General features: G+C 49.6%; 2 protein-coding genes across 12 annotated transcripts; one reads left to right on the top strand and one right to left on the bottom strand.

The window, feature by feature from the left end:
- Positions 1–48: 48 nt before the first annotated feature.
- ERICH6 (glutamate rich 6) lies at positions 49–20,296 on the bottom strand. Of its 11 annotated transcripts, none has more exons than XM_068954024.1 (15): positions 19,389–19,979; positions 18,406–18,499; positions 16,996–17,111; positions 14,692–14,738; positions 14,476–14,592; positions 13,114–13,215; positions 12,879–13,036; positions 11,421–11,488; positions 10,447–10,604; positions 10,232–10,317; positions 8,774–8,926; positions 7,712–7,943; positions 6,792–7,025; positions 6,052–6,170; positions 49–2,735 (listed from the first exon to the last, which is right to left on the bottom strand). In XM_068954024.1, exons 1-15 carry the CDS (start codon positions 19,558–19,560, stop codon positions 2,726–2,728), a joined length of 1,866 nt encoding a protein of 621 aa, XP_068810125.1. In that variant the 5' UTR covers positions 19,561–19,979; the 3' UTR covers positions 49–2,725. The 11 variants fall into 11 exon arrangements, with proteins under 11 accessions (XP_068810125.1, XP_068810126.1, XP_068810124.1 ...); XM_068954025.1 differs by having other exon boundaries at positions 6,804–7,025; positions 19,389–19,978; XM_068954022.1 differs by lacking the exon at positions 49–2,735 and adding an exon at positions 20,207–20,296 and having other exon boundaries at positions 5,874–6,170; positions 19,389–19,492.
- On the top strand, positions 4,500–5,848 carry LOC104145057 (glucose-dependent insulinotropic receptor-like). The gene has a single exon (XM_009676383.2). It carries the CDS (start codon positions 4,883–4,885, stop codon positions 5,846–5,848), a length of 966 nt encoding a protein of 321 aa, XP_009674678.2. The 5' UTR covers positions 4,500–4,882.
- Positions 20,297–20,897: the final 601 nt, after the last annotated feature.

Below are 20,897 nucleotides of genomic sequence, written 5' to 3'. Positions count from 1 at the left end.
GTTAGATCGCTTTACACAGCGCTTTTGTTTCCTGCTGAAATGCAATGGTATCTCAAAACTCTTGAGTAGTGCTTTTTTTTACCCAACTCTGTCAAATGTATCAAGTGTTGCAGTGAAAGAGGGATTCCCCCTCTGCCGGCCCCAAGTGGCCATAGTCAAGTGGTCGGGTTTTTTAAGGCAGTGAGTGTTACTTACTGGCTTACAGTTGTCTGGGGCCCTGACGTGTTCAGCTCCCCTCTCTCCAGGGAGCGAGCATGAGCCAGCTCCTGTCTGCTGCCCCTTATCGTGTGAGGTTGCGCCTGAGGGCTGAACAGCTTTGCAGAGCCATTGGAGGGTACTGTTCCACCTCTGGAATGATCCTGCCCCAATGTTGTTCCTTCAGCTGTCTACCCCGGAAGCTGTGCTATTAGGTGGTCTTGTTGCCAGGCTCCTTGGATTTGTATTCTACGTTTTGCTATCTCGGTATAGATGGGAGTTTCAGTAAATCTTACGGTGATAGTGCCTGACCTCTAACAGAGGTTGGGCAGAGGTTATGCTTTACTCTTAAAAAGTATTCAGTGATGTGAGGCATAGGGAATGGGTTTCTCCTGAGCACAAATTGTGGCGCTTAGCAAATAACTGGAAATATGGTCTTTATGTGGACGCTTTGATAGGTCTTGAAGGCTATCAGGTTGTCTGAGCCTGGTTTCCCCTTCATAAATCCATGCTGGCTACTCCAATCACCTTCTTGTCCTACTTACATTTGGAAGTGGTTTCCAGGAGAATTTGCTCCATCACCATCTTGGGGATTGAGGTGAGGCTGACTGGCTTGCCATCCTGTAGTTTTTCCTGTCATGTTCTTGTATTTGCCATTCAGAGCCTTATCTTTTTCTTTTTGCATCTGCCAAAATTAAATTATAATTAGGGTTTAGGTGCTATTGCACTGGAGCAGCCTCACCAGATGAAAGTGAAATGTCAAATTTTCTTGTGGGGGCCATGAATTCTCTTCAGATTAGTTTCTTTAGTCAGCTGTTATCTGCACTCTCCGGGTACCAGCTAGCTGCTCTTGGAGGCTCTGCAAGGTGCCTTCAGCTGCTGGGGCGAATGGTAACGGTCATGGTTTGCTGTGTGCTCTGTGTGCCTTGGTGGAGTGCCGGGGCTGGTGAAGGTGCAGGAGAAGGATATAGGAGCAAGTTCATGAGGAGAGGGGTGAGGGTTTGCATGTGCCAGTTCCGCCGCTATCGCAATGTGACGTCTGAAGGGAGGATATATGGGAATTCCAGTGTTAAGGAATAGGCGATGCCTGTTGAGCAGTGCTGGGACTTGCACTACAGCGAAGCAGCTGCTGATAACTGGTGCTGGTTAGCTGGGTAGAGAGCATCAGGTGGTTGTAATAGATGCTGGGAGTAGGCATGTTTTAAAAGTTGGACTAAAACTGGGATTGCAGCTTTTTTAGGAAAGAACGTTTTTAGGACAATTGTCTTTGGTGTATTTCTTGAAAACTTACCCTGTGTTTTTTAAGCTGAAGTTCTAACTCGGTAAACCTTAATGCTTTAATTTATGGGGTAAGCTTTTGAAGTCAGAGAATGTAATTACAGGCTACTGTTCCGAGTTTATCCCAGATCAGTCCAGTGCTAGCCTGTGCTGAGGGCAGCGCTGTCGCTCTAGCCCAGCCTCCCTGGAAGAGTCGTGTCCTGGGCCGAGTGCGTTTCCCTCTGTGGTGGGGATGCTTCCGGTTTCAAGCTGTTGGTGAGACATGGCAGCTGCGTGTCCTGCTCCTTAGCCCAGCTCTGCCGGCTCCTCCTCGAGCCGGTTCAGCTGACAAAACGGGCAGAGAAGTCCTCACAGCGAGGCCACGCAAGGCAGCTGAGCTCCTGGAGGGCAAAGATCTCATCTCCCGCTCCCTACTTTTTGCCCCTGCTGCGAGCTGCGTGATTTCACATCCCTTTTTAAACCAGTTAAAGTACTTATTGGACCCTTCTTACCAAAAATTATCTTTGGATGGGGGCAGCGAGGGAGAGAGACTTTTTCTCTTGGAGTAATGAATCAAACAGGAAGAGAGTCTGAAAAGCCATTATGATGAATCATCATCCAGCAGCGTCTGAAGGCAGCTGTCACGTTGTGGGAATTGTTTTTGGCCCTCCCCAAGGCTTTAGAGACTGATTTAAGCATTGTTTAGGTAGCTTCAAAGCTCTGTCCACCCAGCTGAGAGAAAAATTGATGCCATTTGTTATAAAGGTGGTGCCAAACACCACCTTGGGCAGAAAATGGCCTCAAACCCTCTTTGGGTCTCTGATGAAATAATCTCTTTGGATAATTGACACAATTTCTTCTGAAATAGATTAACCAAAATTTTCTACTGTGGACAGAGTTTTAGTTTATCATTAATTATATACTTCAGACAAATTAGACAGAAAACAAATAAATGCACAGATGTGTTGCTAGGCTATGCTTTTCCAGAAGCTGTTTGCAGTATCTCTCCAGTGACGTTTACCAGGGAGCTGTTTGCAGCCCACCCTGCTTCTTTTCTTTCATCTGTTCAAGGCTGCTGCATAATGATATGTTTAAGTTAGGTGTGTGAGACCTTTGCTGATGTTCATTAAACGTCCCAGAAGCACAGCTCTGCTTTTCTGTTAGGGGCGTGTGGGTCGGCCAGCGTTGCAGTCGTGTATGTAGTTGTCCTGGGTCGCAGGGTGCGCAGAGCAGATCTGTTTTTATGGGCTGAACCACGCTCTGTGAATGCTATTTACAGTACACTTTCAAAAGGAAAAAATGAACAATGAAATGGAAAAAAAGTAATGTTAACAGTCATTAAAGGCAGCGATATCTGCCAGCTTTCTTACAAACCAGTTGCAGAAGAGTGGCTGACTACTCAGTATTTGTGGCGCTTTAACCAGGAGAACTCGCTTTAGTCTGAAATCAGCATTTCCTGGTGCTTTGCTTAGGGACAGCTGGGCTGTTTCAGGTCACAGGTGCCCCAGGCCGGTAACCCGACTGTGACGGTGTCCGAGGGCCCAGCCCAGGGGAGTGCGTATGGGAGAGACCAAACCCGATGTTGCCCGCTTACCCTACAGAATCCCCCAACCTTCAAAAGTGTGCAGCACGGGCCTCTTGGGCCCTGCACGTTTTCGGTAGAGTCAGTAATCCTGGAAGGATTTCTCTTCTGTGAACTGTGGTGACCTATTAAACACGTCTTTGTTTTGTGAGGGAAGGTGCTGCACCTCGTTTACACCATTGTGAGGAGATCAGAATAAGAGCAGGTTATTGAACATGAATAATACCCTTTGATGTCATTTTCCTGTGGATAAACTATTTCCTCAAGACAGATACAAGCTCGACAGCTGCCGCACACGACTGCCTAGCTACGACGGCATGGAACAAGCACCTTTAAAATGGTGTTTGCAGTGCTATTAGCAGAGCCATCACGCTGCTCATTAACACACGCTTGCAGGTAATATCTGTCTTCGACTGGTAGACTTAAATTCCAGATCTGTGATAAATGTGAACTTAATGAATATGGTATGTTTATCCTGAGTCCAATTTGACACAACTTTGATTTAATTTTTTTTTTTTTGAGCTTGCTTACTGTGCAACTTCCTTTTACTGTTGAGTTTACAGCTGTAAAGAATGAAAACCCATTTCACGGACAGTGTTTTCTGATCCGTGGCCAGGCAGAACACGGTAAGCTGCTGGAGAGGTGCGAGTTGATCCTCAAGCAAAGCATTTCTGATCTTCAGAAACGTTCAACCACGAACCATTTCTTACAACACACGCTCATCTGGAAAAGCCTTAACTGAAGCCCTTGTTCAGGCGCTAATCAAACCTTGCTCTGTACAATACCAGGCTGGCTTCCAGGTGTGAAGAGAACGAGGCCGCGCACAGAAGGGACAGGCGGTGCCTTTTCGGAGCGATTTGTCCCAGGCGTCCCCGTGCCGTGGACGGTCGCAGGGGCCCCACGGCCGCTGGGGCGCTGCCGGTGCTCGGCGCTGCAGCGTCTCAGCCGGGCACCTGTGGGGCGCTCACCCCTGGAGCGGGGTGACGGGCTCCTGCCTCTCGAACCGCAGCATGAAGCTGTTAACAGGGACAGCGGCCCTGGGGTCGGCCCGGACCCTGAGAGGGTCTCCTGCCTGAAGATAAATGCAGCCAGGGCTTGGGCTGGGGTCAGGGCTGGGGCTGGGTCTCACGACCGTGGGCTGTTTCGGAAAGCTGACACTTCCCCGGTGAAGAGAGATTCCCCAGCCCCAAAACCCTTATCCACAGGAGAGGCGGCGCTCCACGGAAAACCTGGTACGTGGCTTCTGCGGCTGGCGCGTGGCCCCGAGCGCTCGGTTGGTGGGGCAGCGCTCGCCGGACCAACGGGCGTGGGATGGGCGTCACCACTTGTGCTGGCTGCGAACACCCGCTGGCAGCGGTAGCTCCTCACTGCTTTGTTCGGTGAAGCCGTTCTTTATCTCTGCATCAAAGGCGTGCTCAGGAGCTGGCAGACCCAGCGGACGCCGAGCCGCGCTCCTCCCGCCCGCGTGAGTTCATTCGGCTCTAGCTCATGCTGAACGCAGCGGAGGACTTTGTCTCTTCTACATCTCTCATTGCATCCGTCCAGCTGTAGGGAAAAATCAGATGGGAAGGAGGGAGCCTGGAAGTCCTGGAAAAACCACTGGAGACTCACAGCAGCTGGGAAGGTCCTGGAGGTCTCCTGGGATGGACAAAGTGCCTCTTAAAGGATGGACTTAAGCCTTCCTGGTCTCGTCTCAGTTTGCAGCTGAAGGATCTGAGGGCATTTCCATCCCGTTCCTCCATTTTGGCTACGCATCTCCTCATGGCAGGGTTTCTCTGAAGTGGGCAGTCCATTTTCCTGGGCATCTCTTGGAGCTGATGCCTTTTTCAGCCCTCTTCGCTGAGGAAAATGGTCAACCTCTTGTATGCAGTGCTGCGCTCCCTCCTGAGCTGCCTCATCCCCCCGGCCAACCTGCTGGTTATCGTGGCTGTGTACAGGCTGATGAGGAAGCAGCCAGCCACGGGCTACATCTACATCCTCAACCTGGCCACCGCTGACCTGCTGGTGGGAGTCATGTGCATCACCGAGGCACTGGACGACATCCTCGACGGGGACTTCGACCGCAGCAAGTCCTTCTGCCTCTCGCGCATCGCCATGAGTGTGACGCCCTGCATCGGCTCCATCCTGACCTTGCTCTTGATCTCCCTGGACAGGTACTTGGCAGTGAGGCTGCCGCTCTCCTATCCCACCCTAAAGAAGACGCCTGTGGTCCTCTCCCTTGTCGTCCTCTGGGTAGTCTCTTTCCTTTTTGGGCACTTGCCTTTGATTTTGCCCTCCCTCCAGCGAAGCAACTACACAGGTTACTGCGGGCTGCTGTACGCAGCCAAGAGTGAGTACCTGTACACGCTCTGCTTCGGCGTCTTCGCTCCAGCGCTGCTGGTGCTGGTGTGCCTGCACGTCTCGGTGGGCAGCATCGCCTACATGCAGCACACACGGCTCCGGCGTGCCCGTGCCCAGGCCGGGCCCCTCCACGCGCACCTCCGACACTTCAAAGCGCTGCGGACCGTACTCATCGTCCTCATCTGCTTCAGCCTCTCCTGGGGCCCCTACCTGGTGGGGGGCGCCGTGCAGGCCACCTGCAGCTCCTGCAACCTGGCTGACCCCCTCAAGGACAGCTTATTCCTGCTGGGCGAGACCAACTCCCTCATCAACCCCCTTATCTACGCCCTGCACAGCAAAGACATCAGGAGCCACCTCGTCAAGCTGCTCAAGCGCAAGAAGACGGGCTTGGTGAAGCCGCTGGCAGCGGTGCAGGCGAACGTCTGCACTGTCGAGAGCTGCACTGGGGACAGGCCTGAGGCACCCCATTTGTGAAGAGTCCATCCCACACCGTCTCCGCTCACGCTGTTCCCAAGGCTGCCAAGCTGTCAGCCCCGCCACAGGAGGGAAACCCTGAGGAAGCCAAGAAAGTGCCGCCTTCCCACTGCATTAAGTGATTTAATATGAAATACTGCCAGGAGGCTGCAGCTCCAGCATGCTGTCTGATACTCACAGCCTTCTGTGTCCCCAGTATGTACCTGAAAGTAGCTGAGCTGTAACTTCTGGTTGCCTTTGACAAACTGGGGGCTTTTGTCCTTCTCTGCACAGGAGAGTTTCCACGTTTCTTTCTTGCAGCAGGTTGAGCTGCCATCCAGCCCTGTGCCAGGGAAGTCTGGTCACCCCTGTGGTGCTAGTCCTCAGCAGGAATGCTAGCTGTGCACAGAGTGAGCCTGTGCCGGTGAGTGACATTGACCTTGTGCCTAGCACTTTCCCCGTTTGCCCACCACAGGCCATGACTTACCTGTGCTTTTGCTTGCTTTTACCTTTGTGTCAACCGCAGGGGGCTGAAATAACTGTTCAGACAGGGCTGTTTCGGCTGGGAGGTGGAAGGGAGGCTGCTTGGGAGTGATACACCTACACTGAGCGTGGATATAGTCTGCCCTGAGTGAAGCCCCAGTTGGTGCCCCTGTGGCCTAGATGTGTTTCATGTAAATCTGTGGCCTGACACGAAATCTGGATGTGCTGCTCTCTGCCCCACACCCTTGCTTATGCTGAGTGAGCTCCCCACGGGGGTGGGATGGCCCCAAGGCAGGAGCTGTGCGGAGCAGCCACAGCCTGGGCTTTCCACACCACGGCAGCCAAGTGCTGCAAGCGAAACGTCGAGTGTGTGCAAGCATTGCAGCACCAGGGAGCACCCCAGCTCTGCCCATACTCAGCTAACTTTGCCTGTACACTACACAAGGGCTGGTCAGACTTGCACATTTATTATTGCCCTTACCAAGCTGCGTACCTCTTCGCTTACATCAGAAGTCATGCAGAGGTGTATGATCTTTAAAGCCTGTGTAGTAAGGTAAGCTGGAGGCTTGATTTTGTCCCATTGCTCATTAGAAGGAAAGGTTAAGCATCCATGCAGCTTATTAAAGAGTCGCCAGATCCTTATTCTGAAGGCAAGCAGCAAGAGATGGTCTTCGCTCAGCTGGGAGGGTGGAGGCAGCTGGTCGACTGCACTGACCTGGGGGGGGAAACCAAGGCGAAAGGTGTCACCACAGCCCACTGCAGCATGCTCGCTCTGCAGGCAGGGGCTGAGGGAAGGCTGGGGGGCTCTGCCAGGAGAGAAACTGCCCCTGGGCAGGCGCGTGGCTCCTGGCACGCAGGGAGGAAGGGGCTGCTGCACGCCCCTGCCCTCTTGGCCCATGGCTCCACTCCCCCACCCCGCAGAGCCAGGGATTTGCCCCGTGCACCAACCCAGGAACGCCTTGAGCGCTGCAGATGGTCAGCGCTGCAGGGGCTAGCAAGCCCCTGAGCACAGGTACACCTCGACCTGTTGTTGTTTTGGAGGGCGGGATGAAAGCATGGGGCAACACGAGAGACACGCGTAGAGCGATGAGCGTGCCCACTCTGGACCAGGGCACACCCCCCCCTCCCAAGGTGTACGAAGGTGTTATCTGGCCTGGCGAGCTCTGCTCCCAGCCCTCAGGGCTGTGGGAAGGCTGCGACAGCCGGCGAAGCAGGGCCGGTTTCTCCTCCAGCGTCGTGGGGCCAGGTCCTTGTCCCGCTGCACAGGGCCAGGCCCTCCTGCAGGCACTGCGGCTGATTCAACCCGTGCCCAGCTGCTGGATGTGCGGGTTCCCTGCCACCCTGCTCGCTTTGCGGGGAGCCGTCTTCCACTGCTGAGCTGCCTGTGTGCTTGAGCAATACCTGTACTTTTGTTCCCACGTTGAATTTTGCTTGCTGCCCCATGGCGAGGAAGGACACGGCTATCTTGTCCTGGCCCAGGATCCTGACCCCCACGTGCCGGTTCAGGGATATGAAGACTGGACGCAGTGGGGCGTGGGGACCTGACGACGTTACGGTGTTTGGCCAGGTCCATGTTCTCACCCTGCTGCCTGCTTGGTCCAGATACTGCCCTCCCTGAATATTTATGTTTATCCTAAATGAGAAGAAAAAAATCAAAGCTCTGCACCACAGGTAATGCAGCCTGCTGCTACAACAGCCTACATCTCTAATTCCCCAAAGAGAAGGGACTATGGGTTGAGCAAGTGATCGCGAGCTGAGGCCCAGCTATTTTAGGGTCTGACCCTCCCCTCCCACCTCCCAAAACACAGCTGCTGGGGGCCTTTCTCCTCTGGGTGGCACCTCAAAGCAGGGCCCCACAAGCTCGATGCAGCAGCTGAGACAGCTCAGCACCTCCGGGGGGGGGGGGGTGTTCAGCTCCTGAGAAACCCTTCAGGCTAGGCCCAGAATACAAAAAAAGCAGAAAAAAACAAGAGGCTTGTAGCCTACTGAGTGGTTTGTCCTTAAGCTATTTAATTGTAAAAAACAAAACAAAAAAAAAAACAAAAAAAACCCAGGCAAACAGTTTCACAGTTTTGCTTTTGTACACTACCTTGGGCAAATGTATTTCTCTGGTGCAGAGAGAGGAAATGGGCAGGTTTCAAACAATACTAATTTTCTCCAGAACTCCTTTGGGCCAAGGCTTCCTGCCTTCATAGGAGGTGTTTTCACTGAACGAGATGCTGCATCACGTAATTCCCAAGTCAACAAGTACTCCCACTTCTCTGAAAGACTGTTCACTTTTTTCAGTGGTATTAGTGAGCCTATTACAAAAAAAAAACCCCTTCCTTTCCCTACAGATCGCCTCTCCCCTATGCTATATGTTTGTCCTTTGATTTTTGAATGCTATTAAAAATACACTTTATGACCTCTGAAATAGAAAATGCTCATTTGAAAGAAAAGCTGCTCTGACTGACACAAACGTACCATACAGTTCCATTTGGATGATAGCAGGTACTTCTGCCATTGGACTGAAATACTGCTTGTATTCCGGCATTATTTGGCTTGTCTTCCTGTACTATGCAAACAAACTGCTTTGTCTCTCGTACAACAATGATTGCCAGATTTCCAGACGGATAGCCATTGTCAGATAAGGTGTTCATAATCCCTTTGGCTGGTCATGCTATTACTAAATATTTCAGAGCATTGCTTCAGGGTGTAAAAAGTGACATATTACCTAGATCGTTGTGTTAAAGCCAGAACGGTGGTGTGTTGCCAGTTTTAACCGGGAGGCTGCCCGCTTTTTTTCCTGCATTAAAGTTTTCTATATACTGACACAAAGTGATTAGAGATACAGAACACTTTTGCTTTTTAACCTATAACCCGGCAGAACCACTTAGTAAGCTTATATTAAAGATATTCTTGGGGTCTGTAAGGTTCAGGATTCAGAGCACAAGCCTTGCAAAGTGAAATGATCAACTTAACTTGAATAATAGGAGAGAAAACAGGGGTAGGTCTAATTCTCCCAGAGGAAAAAACAAACAACCGGGGTAGGAAAAAAGGCCCTGCCCCTGAACCCACTGACTTGAATGTATCCAAGCAGCAGGTATTTTGCGTCCCATTGGGGTTTTCTCTAGCAAGCCTTGCTACTGTGAGTGCATGCATTTATGGCACTTCATCATTTGCTGCAGTCATGAACAGCAGCATCCAGGAAAGTTGCCTTAAGTCTCTGTTTGCTTTGGTGGCAGAACTCAAACACACTTTTTGCATCCCTCAGTCAGAAAGAAGTGAGTCACAGCAAGGAAAAATAACCAGAGCGACTTAAAATGTTGCAGCTTAGATAACAGCAAAGACAGCAGGAAAACTCTAGGGTCCTTTGGCGAAAACTGTTACATTTTTATTTCTTTAAACAGTAATCTCGATCCTGGTAAATTGGTAATTTGTGCTTGCCTGTGGTCTCTCTTACATGCTGCTGACTGCCCAAGATGGAGAGGTCAGCACTGTGCCAGCACTGATGGGAAGCACTGCCCTGGTTTGCTTGCTGGCCTGGTGCCTCTGCCCGGCATAAGGATGGGGCTGAGCACTTTCAGAGCCTGTGGCAGTGGGGACCCCTTGGCTGCAGTGCTCTGTAACCAGTGGCGGGACCCCTTCCACAGGAGGACAGAGCCTGTGACGGGGTTTGAACACTGGGATTAAACATTTCTAGGAACACAAGTAGCCTTCCTTCATCAAAGTTACTGTCTGATCCAAAAAAACGCTGCACCAAGAGCTACCTAAACTGTTTAATTACCGGTTTTGGGGGGGGGGGGGGGGGGGGGGGGGGCGGAATTCCAGAAGTAAATACGAATGGTGGAGCAGGTCATTCTGTGATAAAGCAAACTAGAACAACTTAAAATCAGTTACAGCCCTCGACTAATACAGGCAAATGAGCCTCATAAAGGATACAATAACTGTGCTGTTCTATCCGGAAGTATGGTAAGAAACTTCCCTCCATGTTTGTAGTATTTTTCCAAGAATTCATTCTTCACTAACTAAGATTGGAAAAGAAATGTTAAAAATGGATGAGAGTGGTCCTACATACAAGTGCCCCTTCTAAAGGCACACAGGATCACAGATACAACCAACACGCAGCTGATTGCCATCAAGCAGGAGCTCTGTACCTTTCCACTCACAACGGTAAAATCACAGCAGGTGATGCTGTAGTAGATGCGTTCCTCTTTGGGCTTTGCTGCTTTCTCACCAGGCATTAGCGTCCGGCTGCTGGGAGATGGTGGCTCTCGAGAAAGCAGGTAGGAAATGGTATCGAGTTCACTTGAATCTAAAGAGCAAAGAAAGGGATTGTGTGCAGCGGGTGGGGCTGACAGCTCTGATATCAGGCTGTCTGACACCTCTGAAGAGAGGTTGTAATTTTAGGGATTTGGCTGAAATGCTGGGCGTCTGTCTCTGGTTATCTAGCAAGAACAGTCCAAACGGATCACCTCTTTCAGAGAACAGGATTAGGGGGAAAACCAAGTATTTTTTCAAATTTTACCTATCTATCTAGCTCCGTGTGTGTATGTGTGTGTGTGTAAATAATGACTTTTTCTCTGGAAAGCATTCCCCATGCTCTGGAGGACATATCTGAAATTAGCCTTGGCGCCCTGCCATCCCTGTGAAAACATGCCCACATTGCAAGTCCAGTTGTCCACGCTTAGTCTAAGTGGCTTTGATTTTAATAGCTGCATCCAGAGAGCTGCTCAGTCACCCATAGCCAGGACTAGGAATCAGAGTATTCACCTGATTAGGCAAAACATAGATCACCCTAATTCTGGCAGTTCCTACCTTCTGAGGGCTCAGCTTTGCCAACTTATTACTCCTTAAGGTCAGTTTCTGTGCATCTCAGCTGGAACATTCAGATGTAAATACTGAAAGTCACTGCAAGCAGATCCTGTCTGTCCAATGCAAATGTAACTGCTCTCATTTATTTTCATGGGAGGAATTATTTAGCATAGCAGAATCTGATTTAATGGGATTGCACACTTGATAATGAACTAACATGCCGCTGCATAAATCCTCCTATTCGATTAGAGCAGCATTAGACATAAACAACTCAGTTTAACTCATTGTAGCAATAAATAAATAAATGCAAACTCACAGTCAGGTAAAGTTGTCTGCTCTGTTGCCAGGAAAGCTAACTGTTTGGCCATTTGTCTCTCCTGCTGCCTGGAAAATAGACGTGTTCTTGACATACAGCTTGTTCAGAAAGCTAAAAGAAGTATTGATTGGATCCTTAGGGTAGCATCTTACCCTTATACTATCTTTAGTATGAATGCAAGCCACTGAACCTCCTTTTCTGTCCACTCACATAATTGCAAATAACTGTTGGAGGCAATAGGATGCCACCAATATAATAATACCGCGGCAAAACAGAATTACTCCCGTACAAAGTCCTATGATGAAAGATCCAGTGAACAGACTTCGTGACTGCAATGATATCAACTCTACTGATAATTGAGCTATACACTGTAATGGATTTTATACGAAGATTTTATGTGGCAGAAAAGCAACGCTGCCCATTAGACCAACACAATGGGTAATGTCCAAGAATATTCTCTCTCTTCTTGTCTAGCTTATAAATTTGACAGAATGTCTATCAATGGCTTTGTTTTATGTTCTGGACATAATAAGAGGTACTCACACCATCAGACCGCAAAGGGTCCTCAGGGACACTAAAAATCTACTTTCGGGTATGCTGTACAGCTTTTCTCTAACCTTATGCAATAGACATATATTTGTATAAACTTTGGGCTTCTTGCTTAAAAATAGAGAAAAAGATATATTTCGCAGTAGTCTCAGCAGGAGAATAAACAATAGGACTGTCTTGGGGCCATCAATACATCTAACCAGGTCGTGCATACATATATATGTATACACACACACACACACACACACATATATATACACATGCATATACATATACATACATACATATATTTTAAAAATGATAGTTAGATTACTTGTGTAATTCTCTGTGCTTTCTCTGTCAGCTGCAAGTGGTGATCTCTTGAGATCATGAAGGGGGTCAGCCGGCCCAGCCCCATAAGGTGGTTGCTGACCTGTTTGCCTCATCACACAGGCATTTTGAGTGCTTTTAAGCATTGTGAGCGCTCGCACTCCCAGCAGAAGTCAAACTCATAGAGTTCACAGGACTTCTAGAAAACGGAATCCAAAAGTATGTTGCAGTTTATGTAGCAAAACGGAGAAATACAAAATTTAAGCTTTGTTTCAGTGCCTGAGGTAAAAGCTAGCCCCCACTACTGTCCCTGCCACGGCTGCAGTTATGTCTTATCTGTCTCTAGATATTACATCTGCCAGAAGTTGAATTAACATTGTACTTAGATGGTGGCAAGCTATGTGCTAATACATACTGATAAGAGAAAAGCCAAGAGGGTCCAGGTAAAATATGAATACATATGTTGCCTAAAGCAATTTTTCGTTCATTCTCACATTTGTTGTAGTTTCATTTTCTTCATGTTTCTACTTCCTCTAGAGTAGCCTGTTGTTCCTTATGCAAAAATTATCCCTGGTTCTCTGTATAATCATTTCATGGTACCTCTGGTATGCTCTCTCCTTTGCTAGGAGTCTTTCACTTTCATTGCCACGGGATTCATGAGGGCCAATAGCAATGGGACTGCTCCAAGCGGCTTCAAGATTCTTTCTCTCGTTTAGAATGAACTCATAGAGCTCTTGATTACGCTCACAGCAGAACTTCTGAAAGGCAGAAGAGTGGTGTGACTACACTGGGATGCTCCACCCTGAAGCTGTGCTAATCTTTCCCATCAGCTTACCGATTTATAATCTTGTGTTGGCGGGCAAACGTCTTCAAAGGAAGGAAACAGTTTCAGCAGGTTACCACAGTACTCGCACCTCGGAACACAATCCTCCCCTAGCTAAAGTGGAAGTGAGGAGAGCGAACAGGAGGACAGAAATACAGTATCAGCACACAAGTCCATGTTTTACCTTGGGGAAAGAATGCTTTGCTCAAAATGCAACGTTTAAAGTAGGTAAGAACAGTTTAAAAAAAAAGATCTGTGTCTGTGATATTTTGGAAAGGTTTAACTCAAGACATTAGGTTCAGGAAATCTCCAAGAAAAGCAGATCTGCAATAATTTAAAATCCCAATGGTGCTCAAAGAAATGGAACTACTATAGTATTTATGAAATCTCTTCATTCCAAATGGAGGGAAAACTTCAGAGCATTCAGAACACTACAGTTTGAGTATGCTGATGAATCAACCATTTCAAACACACCACTTGGGGTTTGTAGAGGAAAAGGTCCTTGACTGTTGTAGTGCGTGTAACATAGTCACATCTGTGGGGGATTTCGTCAGGAATCATCATCAGATTTGTTGACCAAAACAGCTGAATATGTTTGACCAGATGCAAATTAGTGCTGCTGCACTGATATGTTTTGAGGACGATACTCTGAAAGACTCATCTATCTTTTAAAAACACTTTTGAAAATGAGTTATAAAAGGTGCAGCTGCCAAGAGCACACTGCTAAACTTAGTGTTTACTACCTCTACTCACAATGGCAGCACAGCTTGGCTTAGCACTCCTCAGAGAGACAACAACCGTCCAAAAGCATAAGGGTGAAAGGGTACTTACAGGCTTCTTAGCTAGCGTTATACATTTACACTTCTTTTACTATAGTAAATGTTTAATACTTTCATTAAAACTCTCTTCTGAACATATTAATTTTGAAATACTTGGCTTCTCTGGAGTGCAGCTGCTGAAATTTCCCTTGCTCCCCACCTCACGCCTAGGATTAACATCTCTTTGATGACTATATTCCACTGAGGGTTACCTGGGATCCTGTGCCCCGCTTATGTGTTTTTACTACACACCTAGTATTTATATAAAGTTTCTGTCTCTGTTTTAGCCAAAGGGACAAATCTTTTGCTAGGAAATTCTAACACAGGATACAGGAGAAGAAGAGGAGTTGTACAGCCTCCTGCTGCTTAGGTGTATATACAACTAGCATCATTCACTTCAACAGCTTAACAAAAGAAAAACTCTCTGTCATAAAGAAACTCTAGCACTGGCTTGACAAATGGCATTCTTTTTATTTTTTCCTACATGGGCGCCTTAGGAACTAAAATAAACAGGAAAAAACCCTCACATAGCAGGGAAAACCCATCGCGTCCTCACCTTAATCTGTATGTTTTCTCGTGATGATTCTGGTCTGTAGGCCAGTAGAGTGGGTGGCCCAACAGAGGGGAGCGTGCACAGTGATTTCTTGAACAGCCTCACAAAATCTACTTTGAACTCGAAGGGGAAAAATGACAATGTGGAGTCAGTTCTTTGTTCAGGCGTAAAAGCATTAAGAACAAAATGTGTAACTGTAGGAACTGGGTGAGTCCTTACCTCCAAGTCACACAAAATATCTAAACTGCTGAGCTCTTCTGACAGGGCTGCAAGTAATAGCAATAATGAGAATCACGTAACAGGGGGTGCTGTGTTCCCAAAAAGCATGCATTCTGGACCCCCATGTATCTTTTCTCTTTCTTTTGCAGCATGCCACCCTTTCTTGCCAACCGCATCAGCCGCCTGAGACCTTCTTACCATGCTTATCCATGCTTTCAGAAGGGCTGCTCTGCATCTGTGTGTAATCCTTCCCAAATTCATCAGGAACTTGAACCAAGCTTAAGTGTATCATTGGATCAGGACTTAACTTTACAAAACAGTCCTGCTGAAATCATGGAAATGGCTTATTGCTTAGAGCCAACAGCCTGTAGCACTAATCTAATACTCCTTTATTCTATAAAGCATTTCCAGCCTCTCTTGTCCTGGGAAGAAAGAGCCTTAGAGGCAACAGAAGTTTTTTCTCATCTCTGAGTGCAGCCCACACTGTGCAAGGGCAGGAAAGGTTTTTTTGGACTTTGAGGCTACAGAAAATGTCAGCCCCACATCATGGGGTTTTTGTCACTATTCTCAACAATCCCGTGTTCCCACTAGGCAAGCGGTGCTACTGACAACCAGCCACCTCAGGTACGCAACTGCGTGCTATCCTAGATAATTAATCTTCTGTTTCACTATTGACATCTTTAGCATGCCAGCTGTCATATCCTCCCCTTCAGGTAAACTAAACAGATTCCCAGTTCTTTTAATCTTGAATTTCAGTCCCCCTAATTCCTGCACAATTTGTGTGTGTTACCCTTCTAAGTAAGCCTGCTCTACTTTCCAGAAAATACTCAGCCAGATGAAACCCCAGACAGGTGTCAAACGCTTTTCTACAGCGTTCTCTTTGGAAAGTATTAACAAATCAGAACACGTGTTTGAAAAGGATGAAGTAAAAAAGTCACAACAGTCCATGGCTAACACCCCAGCTAACGGGCCTGCAATGGGAACTACAGCGCTGGAACGCATCTGGAAGTGAATGCAACACTGCAGGAGAAAAAGCAGAATGGTGGGAATCACTTGTTCTTTTAGAAGGGTGAATGATGTGGCTGCTGTTTTTCTTGAACTTCAGGGTTTTTTTAATTCCAGGTCAAAGAAATATGTACCTATCACCCTCTGTAATCAAACTGATTTTTAAGCTACAGAGGGTAGCAGCTCAGAAACTCTCACTGGAGAATAAAGTGACTGCAGGGAGAACAAAGCGCATCAGTGGAGCTGTGTGGCCTGGGCATGTCCCTTGCTGAATTGGGGCATCGAGGGACGTGGGGAGACCTGGTCTCGGAGTACAGCGCTCAGTGCAGGTGAACAGTTCCAGTTCTTAATCTATCTTCCCTAATGGGTTTTGCAGCTTCTGTAGCATCTCTATACACTGCTGCTGAATCCAAACCCCAGGCAGATGATTTACTGCTGGCCCAAGTTTGGTTATTTTGTACTTTCATCATTAGAGTGATAGTCATGCCAAAGACATGTAAGGCTCCATCTTGCCTGTAATATTTTTCTCCTGCAAATGCATTCACAGGGAATTTCCAAACAAATGTCTCCAAAGGCTAGAAAGGGCAGTTCTTTATCTGTTGTCGGACGTGCATGCCCCTTTTCCACTGGGATGGGGCTGCATGCCGCTTTTCTCAGTACTGCCAGTTGGCAAACTGTGTTTTGTGGCCCAGGTCTTTCCTCCTGCTCTTGGAGGCATACGAGATGAAGGAGATGTTCCCCTAAAGAGAACAGCTGCCTGGCTTTGAAAATGAAGCACAAAGGATGCTTGATGCGGTGCCTAGGAAGAGACAGGATCGGGTAGAAACTAGCACTAATGTGTTGCTTGCTAAAGCACAATGCCTATACTTCAGCTGGTAAGTGAAGGAGTTGGTTATTCAGTCATGTGCCAGGATGACTCAGTTGAGCAGGAGGAGGAAAAAGGTGATGTATTTTCAACTCTCCCTAGAGGCTTTGCAGTATCTTTCACAGGAATACAATAGGTAGTATTTCTGCCATCTGCTGAGCACTTCTACGCCCACGGGCTGGCAGAACGTTCCCATGCATTTAGCAGTAACCCAGAGGCCACATTTAGAAGCCGTTCTGCAGAGAGGTGAGTGAAAGGACCGCTGAGTGGGATTCCTGGGTTCTGTTCCCAGATCTGCTGCCAGTTTCCAAAAGGATCTCCTGGAAATTGCAGAGTCATGCATCTTCTACAAAAGCTACTTGGGTATTTGGCAGCTTGGGTGAAAGACAGTACAAACACGCAACTGTTTCTGGAATGAACAAGCTGTTTCTTACTTGATTTTTTGTAGAGCTGTTTATAAAGCCAGCTAGCTTCTGTCTGCATCGACACTGAAGCTCCTAGCGCCTTCATTGGAGTGGTGGGATTGACACTGTCTGATGTTTCCGTTTCCCTTCATTTAAGACACAAAACTGCCTATTAGTCATATGCAGTGACTTCAGAGAAGTTGCCCTTGAAGAACATACTAATGGAGGAGACCCTTCCAAACGTATTTAATTAAAAATTAGAACACAGTTTAGATGTAGCAAGTGGGGCTTTGCCAGTTTTGCTGTCATGGCTGAAGATATCTGCTGTAGCATATCTAAAAGCCTTAAAAAGGTGCCTTTGAATTTAAATCATAGCAGTCTCAGGTTAATTTCTTACTGTTTCATAAGCACTCGTAACCATTTTCTTTTACACAACCTCCTTTCCCACAGGTATTAGCAGGATCTGATTAATACATCAAATACCTAAAGTCCATTTCTTCTTCCATACTAAAAACTGAAATGAAATACGTGAGAGCTGGGAAATAAGAAGAAATTAAACCTGTGCAGCGGGGCAGAGGCTGACAGTTGTTTGATCGGTGTTTTTCTTTCATTGCATCTATTTAAAAATTAAGTACTTGATTTGGTTACTTCATATTTCCCGGCATTCCCGGCAAGAACTTTTATCTGAGTTCTCGCCACAGAAGAAGACAAGTCTTCAAAAGTCTTCAAAAAATAAAAGAAAAAAAGAAGCAAGACTGCTAGGGGACTTAGGTTCATGAAGAAAAGAGAGGCAGGCATGAGGAAGAAATCACACCATAGGGAAGCTAGCATTCTCTTTTAAAGCAAATATCTTATAAAATGCAATGGGAGAAAAGTGCCAGCCTACTCAAGCCCAAGCACTACCTTTCTAGTGCTTCCTATGTAAAGAAGCCTGAGATCCCCTTTTCTAGCCTGCACACCCTAAAGGTAGAAAAAACAACTGATATTAGCATAAATGGGAGAATTAAGTTCTGAAAGCTCTGGCCAGTTGAAAGACCAAAAGCACATGGGAGTAACCTGGTGGAAACAGTGATCATAAGAGAGTCACTAACTGCAGCATCACACATGGCCCATGCGGCCCGTGTTGCGTGAGCTCAGCAAGTAGAAGCTTAAGCTGGATGCACAAGGCTCGCGGCAGTGGTCTCTCCGAGCTCGTGCCAAAGCACGTGCCCAGGACAGGAGGAGCCAAGAGCACCTACTGTCAAAACCGCTCCTGCTTCGTTTCCCTGGCTGTCAGACACTGACACTGCAGTCCATAAAAACTAAGAGGCAGGTATAAATGGTGATTAGGAAAAACAGCAAAATGACAGATTTGTGAACTGTTCTCCTCATTGATTTTTATAAATCTCAATTCATGGACCTACTTAATTAGCAGCAAGTTCTGAGAGTAACGTTGCTTACCTGCCCAGTCTGTGCAATGAGGGGAAAGAAGTTTCTCTTCTGACACCTTCCAGTATGCTCAGATGGCCTTTGGTACTGTCTGATGACAGTGAGTCTATGAAAGCACATGATTTGGAGGATCGACAGTAAGTGGGTAACCACACTGCACATTGGCTGGCTCACAGAAATACAGGCAGCAGCTGCAGCGGGGGTATGGGCACAGCTGGATTTCAGAACTAACAATCAGCTCTAGCATCTTGTGATTCAAGAAATTCAAGACAAGTTTCTAAGTGGGGGAATTTCTGCTGCAGTCAGTTCCCACTCCAGGCACTGTGTCTCAAGGCACCACACATAGCTGGAGAACCCTTATAATCTGCTGGGGTAACAAATATCAGCGTCCAAAAACTGCAGTGGGCAATTAAAGAGGACTTTGCTAGTGCTATGCTTCTACTGCCGGCAGCGCCTGACATACATGCACCCATGTTCTTCCACCCAATAGGAATGAAACGGGAACACCACTCTATAATTTTAAGTGACTTTCTTTTTCTTTCTTTTTTCTTTTTCCTTTTCCTTCTCATCCTTCAAATTCTAAGGTGCTAGTCCCTTGCAGAGAGCAGGCAGACTAAACACATCTTACTCAGCAGTACTGACTTTAGCAAGAAAAAGATGGTTTGGTTTTTTTACACTTGGAATCACATTACACTTAATCTTCCCTGTGCAAGGACAGGGAGCAGCCCAGACTCCTTGACACCGCTGTGGTGGGGACGTGCCAGCTTCTGCTGGGCCACACGGCTGCGCTGTGTTTTGTCAAGATAACACAGCAGCTGGATAAAGGGTAAATCCCAGCACACGTTTGTCGTGAGCTGAACGAACAGGCTCCCTTTGGCAGCCCCAGGCCCTCCTCCTCCAAAAGGCACCATGCCCGTAAAAGGGTTCAAGGACAGACCCCACATTGCAGCCCTCAGCAGGACGCGCTGAGACCCCAGGAGAGCGTGCTGCAATACCTTTTTCTGGAGGTGGTTGCTCTGTGTGCCCTTGCAGACTGGTCTCTGAGCCTGACTCTTTGCTACCATCTGACTTTTCCTCTGAGCCCCTGTCCGGAGGTGAGCTAAGTGGGCAAAGACAAGCGTGTTTAGATTTGGGGAAGCAGTTTCTACCCCCCAGGTATGTGTGCATTACAACCTTTTGTCACAGTCCTCCCATGCCCTGTTGAAAGCTCTTCTCTGCATGTCTTTAGGAAAGCAAAACCTGAGACTGTAGGGAAGGAGAGGGGTGGAAAACAAGGAAGAGCTGCTGGTCAGCGCTGCGGGGGCCTCGTGCCGTTCCTGCCGGCACTGGTGCACTGGGGGCTTGGGCCCTGCGGACGGTGTCGCTCAGCCTCACGCAGCACTGCCCGGCGGGCGAGGACGGACCGCGGTGCGGCCGTGGCTGCCGCTCACGGCGAGGGGCAGTGTCGCGTGCCGCGCGCCTCGGCGGCACGTGGCTTTTGCTGCCCTCCTCCGCGGGCCGGACGCAGGCATCCCTCGTGCGACAGCCCAGACCCGGCCGTTTCGGGGGCTCGGCTCAGCATATTTATCAGTCTGTTTAGTGTTTCGGGGGGGTCGGGTGCGAGCCCGCGCTCTCTGCGTGGGAAGGACGACGGGCCATACCCTGCGGGGACGTCTGACTGCAGCATCAGAAGGGACCAGCACAGACCACGGCAGAGCGGCAGCTTCCGGTCAGGGCCCGCGGCGGCCGCTGTCGCTGCCGCCGCCCTTCCCTCTCCCTCTCCTTCTCCCTCTCCCTCTCTCTCCCCGGCCCCGGCCCCGGCCCCGGCGCGCACCGGCCTGGCCCGTCCGCCCCCTCCATGGCGCGGCCCGCTGCGGCGTCTGCCGTCTCCCTGGCGACGCGGGGCCGCGGGGGCTGCTGGGACTCAGGGCCGGGGCGCAAGGGCGCGGGGGCTGCTGGGACGGGCTGGGCGATGCCGCGAGGGCTGCTGGGACTCGGGGGCTGCTGGGCCGGGCTGGGCCGGGGGCGGGGCCGCGGGGGCTGCTGGGCCGCGGGGGCTGCTGGGCCGGGCCGAGCCGGGCGCGGGGCCGCGAGGGCTGCTGGGACGCGGGGGCTGCTGGGCCGGGCCGAGCCGGGCGCGGGGCCGCGGGGGCTGCTGGGCCGCGGTGCCGCGGGGGCTGCTGGGCCGGGCCGGGGGCGGGGCCGCGAGGGCTGCTGGGCCGCGGGGGCTGCTGGGCCGGGCTAGGCCGGGGGCGGGGCCGCGGGGGCTGCTGGGCCGCGGGGGCTGCTGGGCCGGGCTAGGCCGGCCGCGGGGCCGCTGGGCCGCGGTGCCGCGGGGGCTGCTGGGCCGGGCCGGGGGCGGGGCCGCGGGGGCTGCTGGGACGCGGGGGCTGCTGGGCCGGGCTGGGCCGGGCGCGGGGCCGCGAGGGCTGCTGGGACGCGGGGGCTGCTGGGCCGGGCTGGGCCGGGCGCGGGGCCGCGAGGGCTGCTGGGACGCGGGGGCTGCTGGGCCGGGCCGAGCCGGG

This window comes from Struthio camelus, chromosome 9 (genome assembly GCF_040807025.1).
Source record: "Struthio camelus isolate bStrCam1 chromosome 9, bStrCam1.hap1, whole genome shotgun sequence".
Taxonomy (NCBI): Eukaryota; Metazoa; Chordata; class Aves; order Struthioniformes; family Struthionidae; genus Struthio; species Struthio camelus.
Note: the sequence above shows the minus strand (reverse complement) of the source record. Positions and strands in the feature narration are given on the sequence as shown.

Excerpts from the sequence above, each read along its gene's own strand:
- LOC104145057 (XM_009676383.2), top strand. The coding sequence starts at position 4,883 with ATGGTCAACCTCTTGTATGCAGTGCTGCGCTCCCTCCTGAGCTGCCTC.
- ERICH6 (XM_068954020.1), bottom strand. The coding sequence starts at position 19,560 with ATGCACACATACCTGGGGGGTAGAAACTGCTTCCCCAAATCTAAACAC. Across the intron at positions 18,500-19,388 it reads GCAACCACCTCCAGAAAAAG|ACTCACTGTCATCAGACAGT; the intron begins GTATTGCAGCAC and ends GTGCTTTCATAG. Across the intron at positions 13,037-13,113 it reads CAACACAAGATTATAAATCG|AAGTTCTGCTGTGAGCGTAA; the intron begins GTAAGCTGATGG and ends TCTGCCTTTCAG.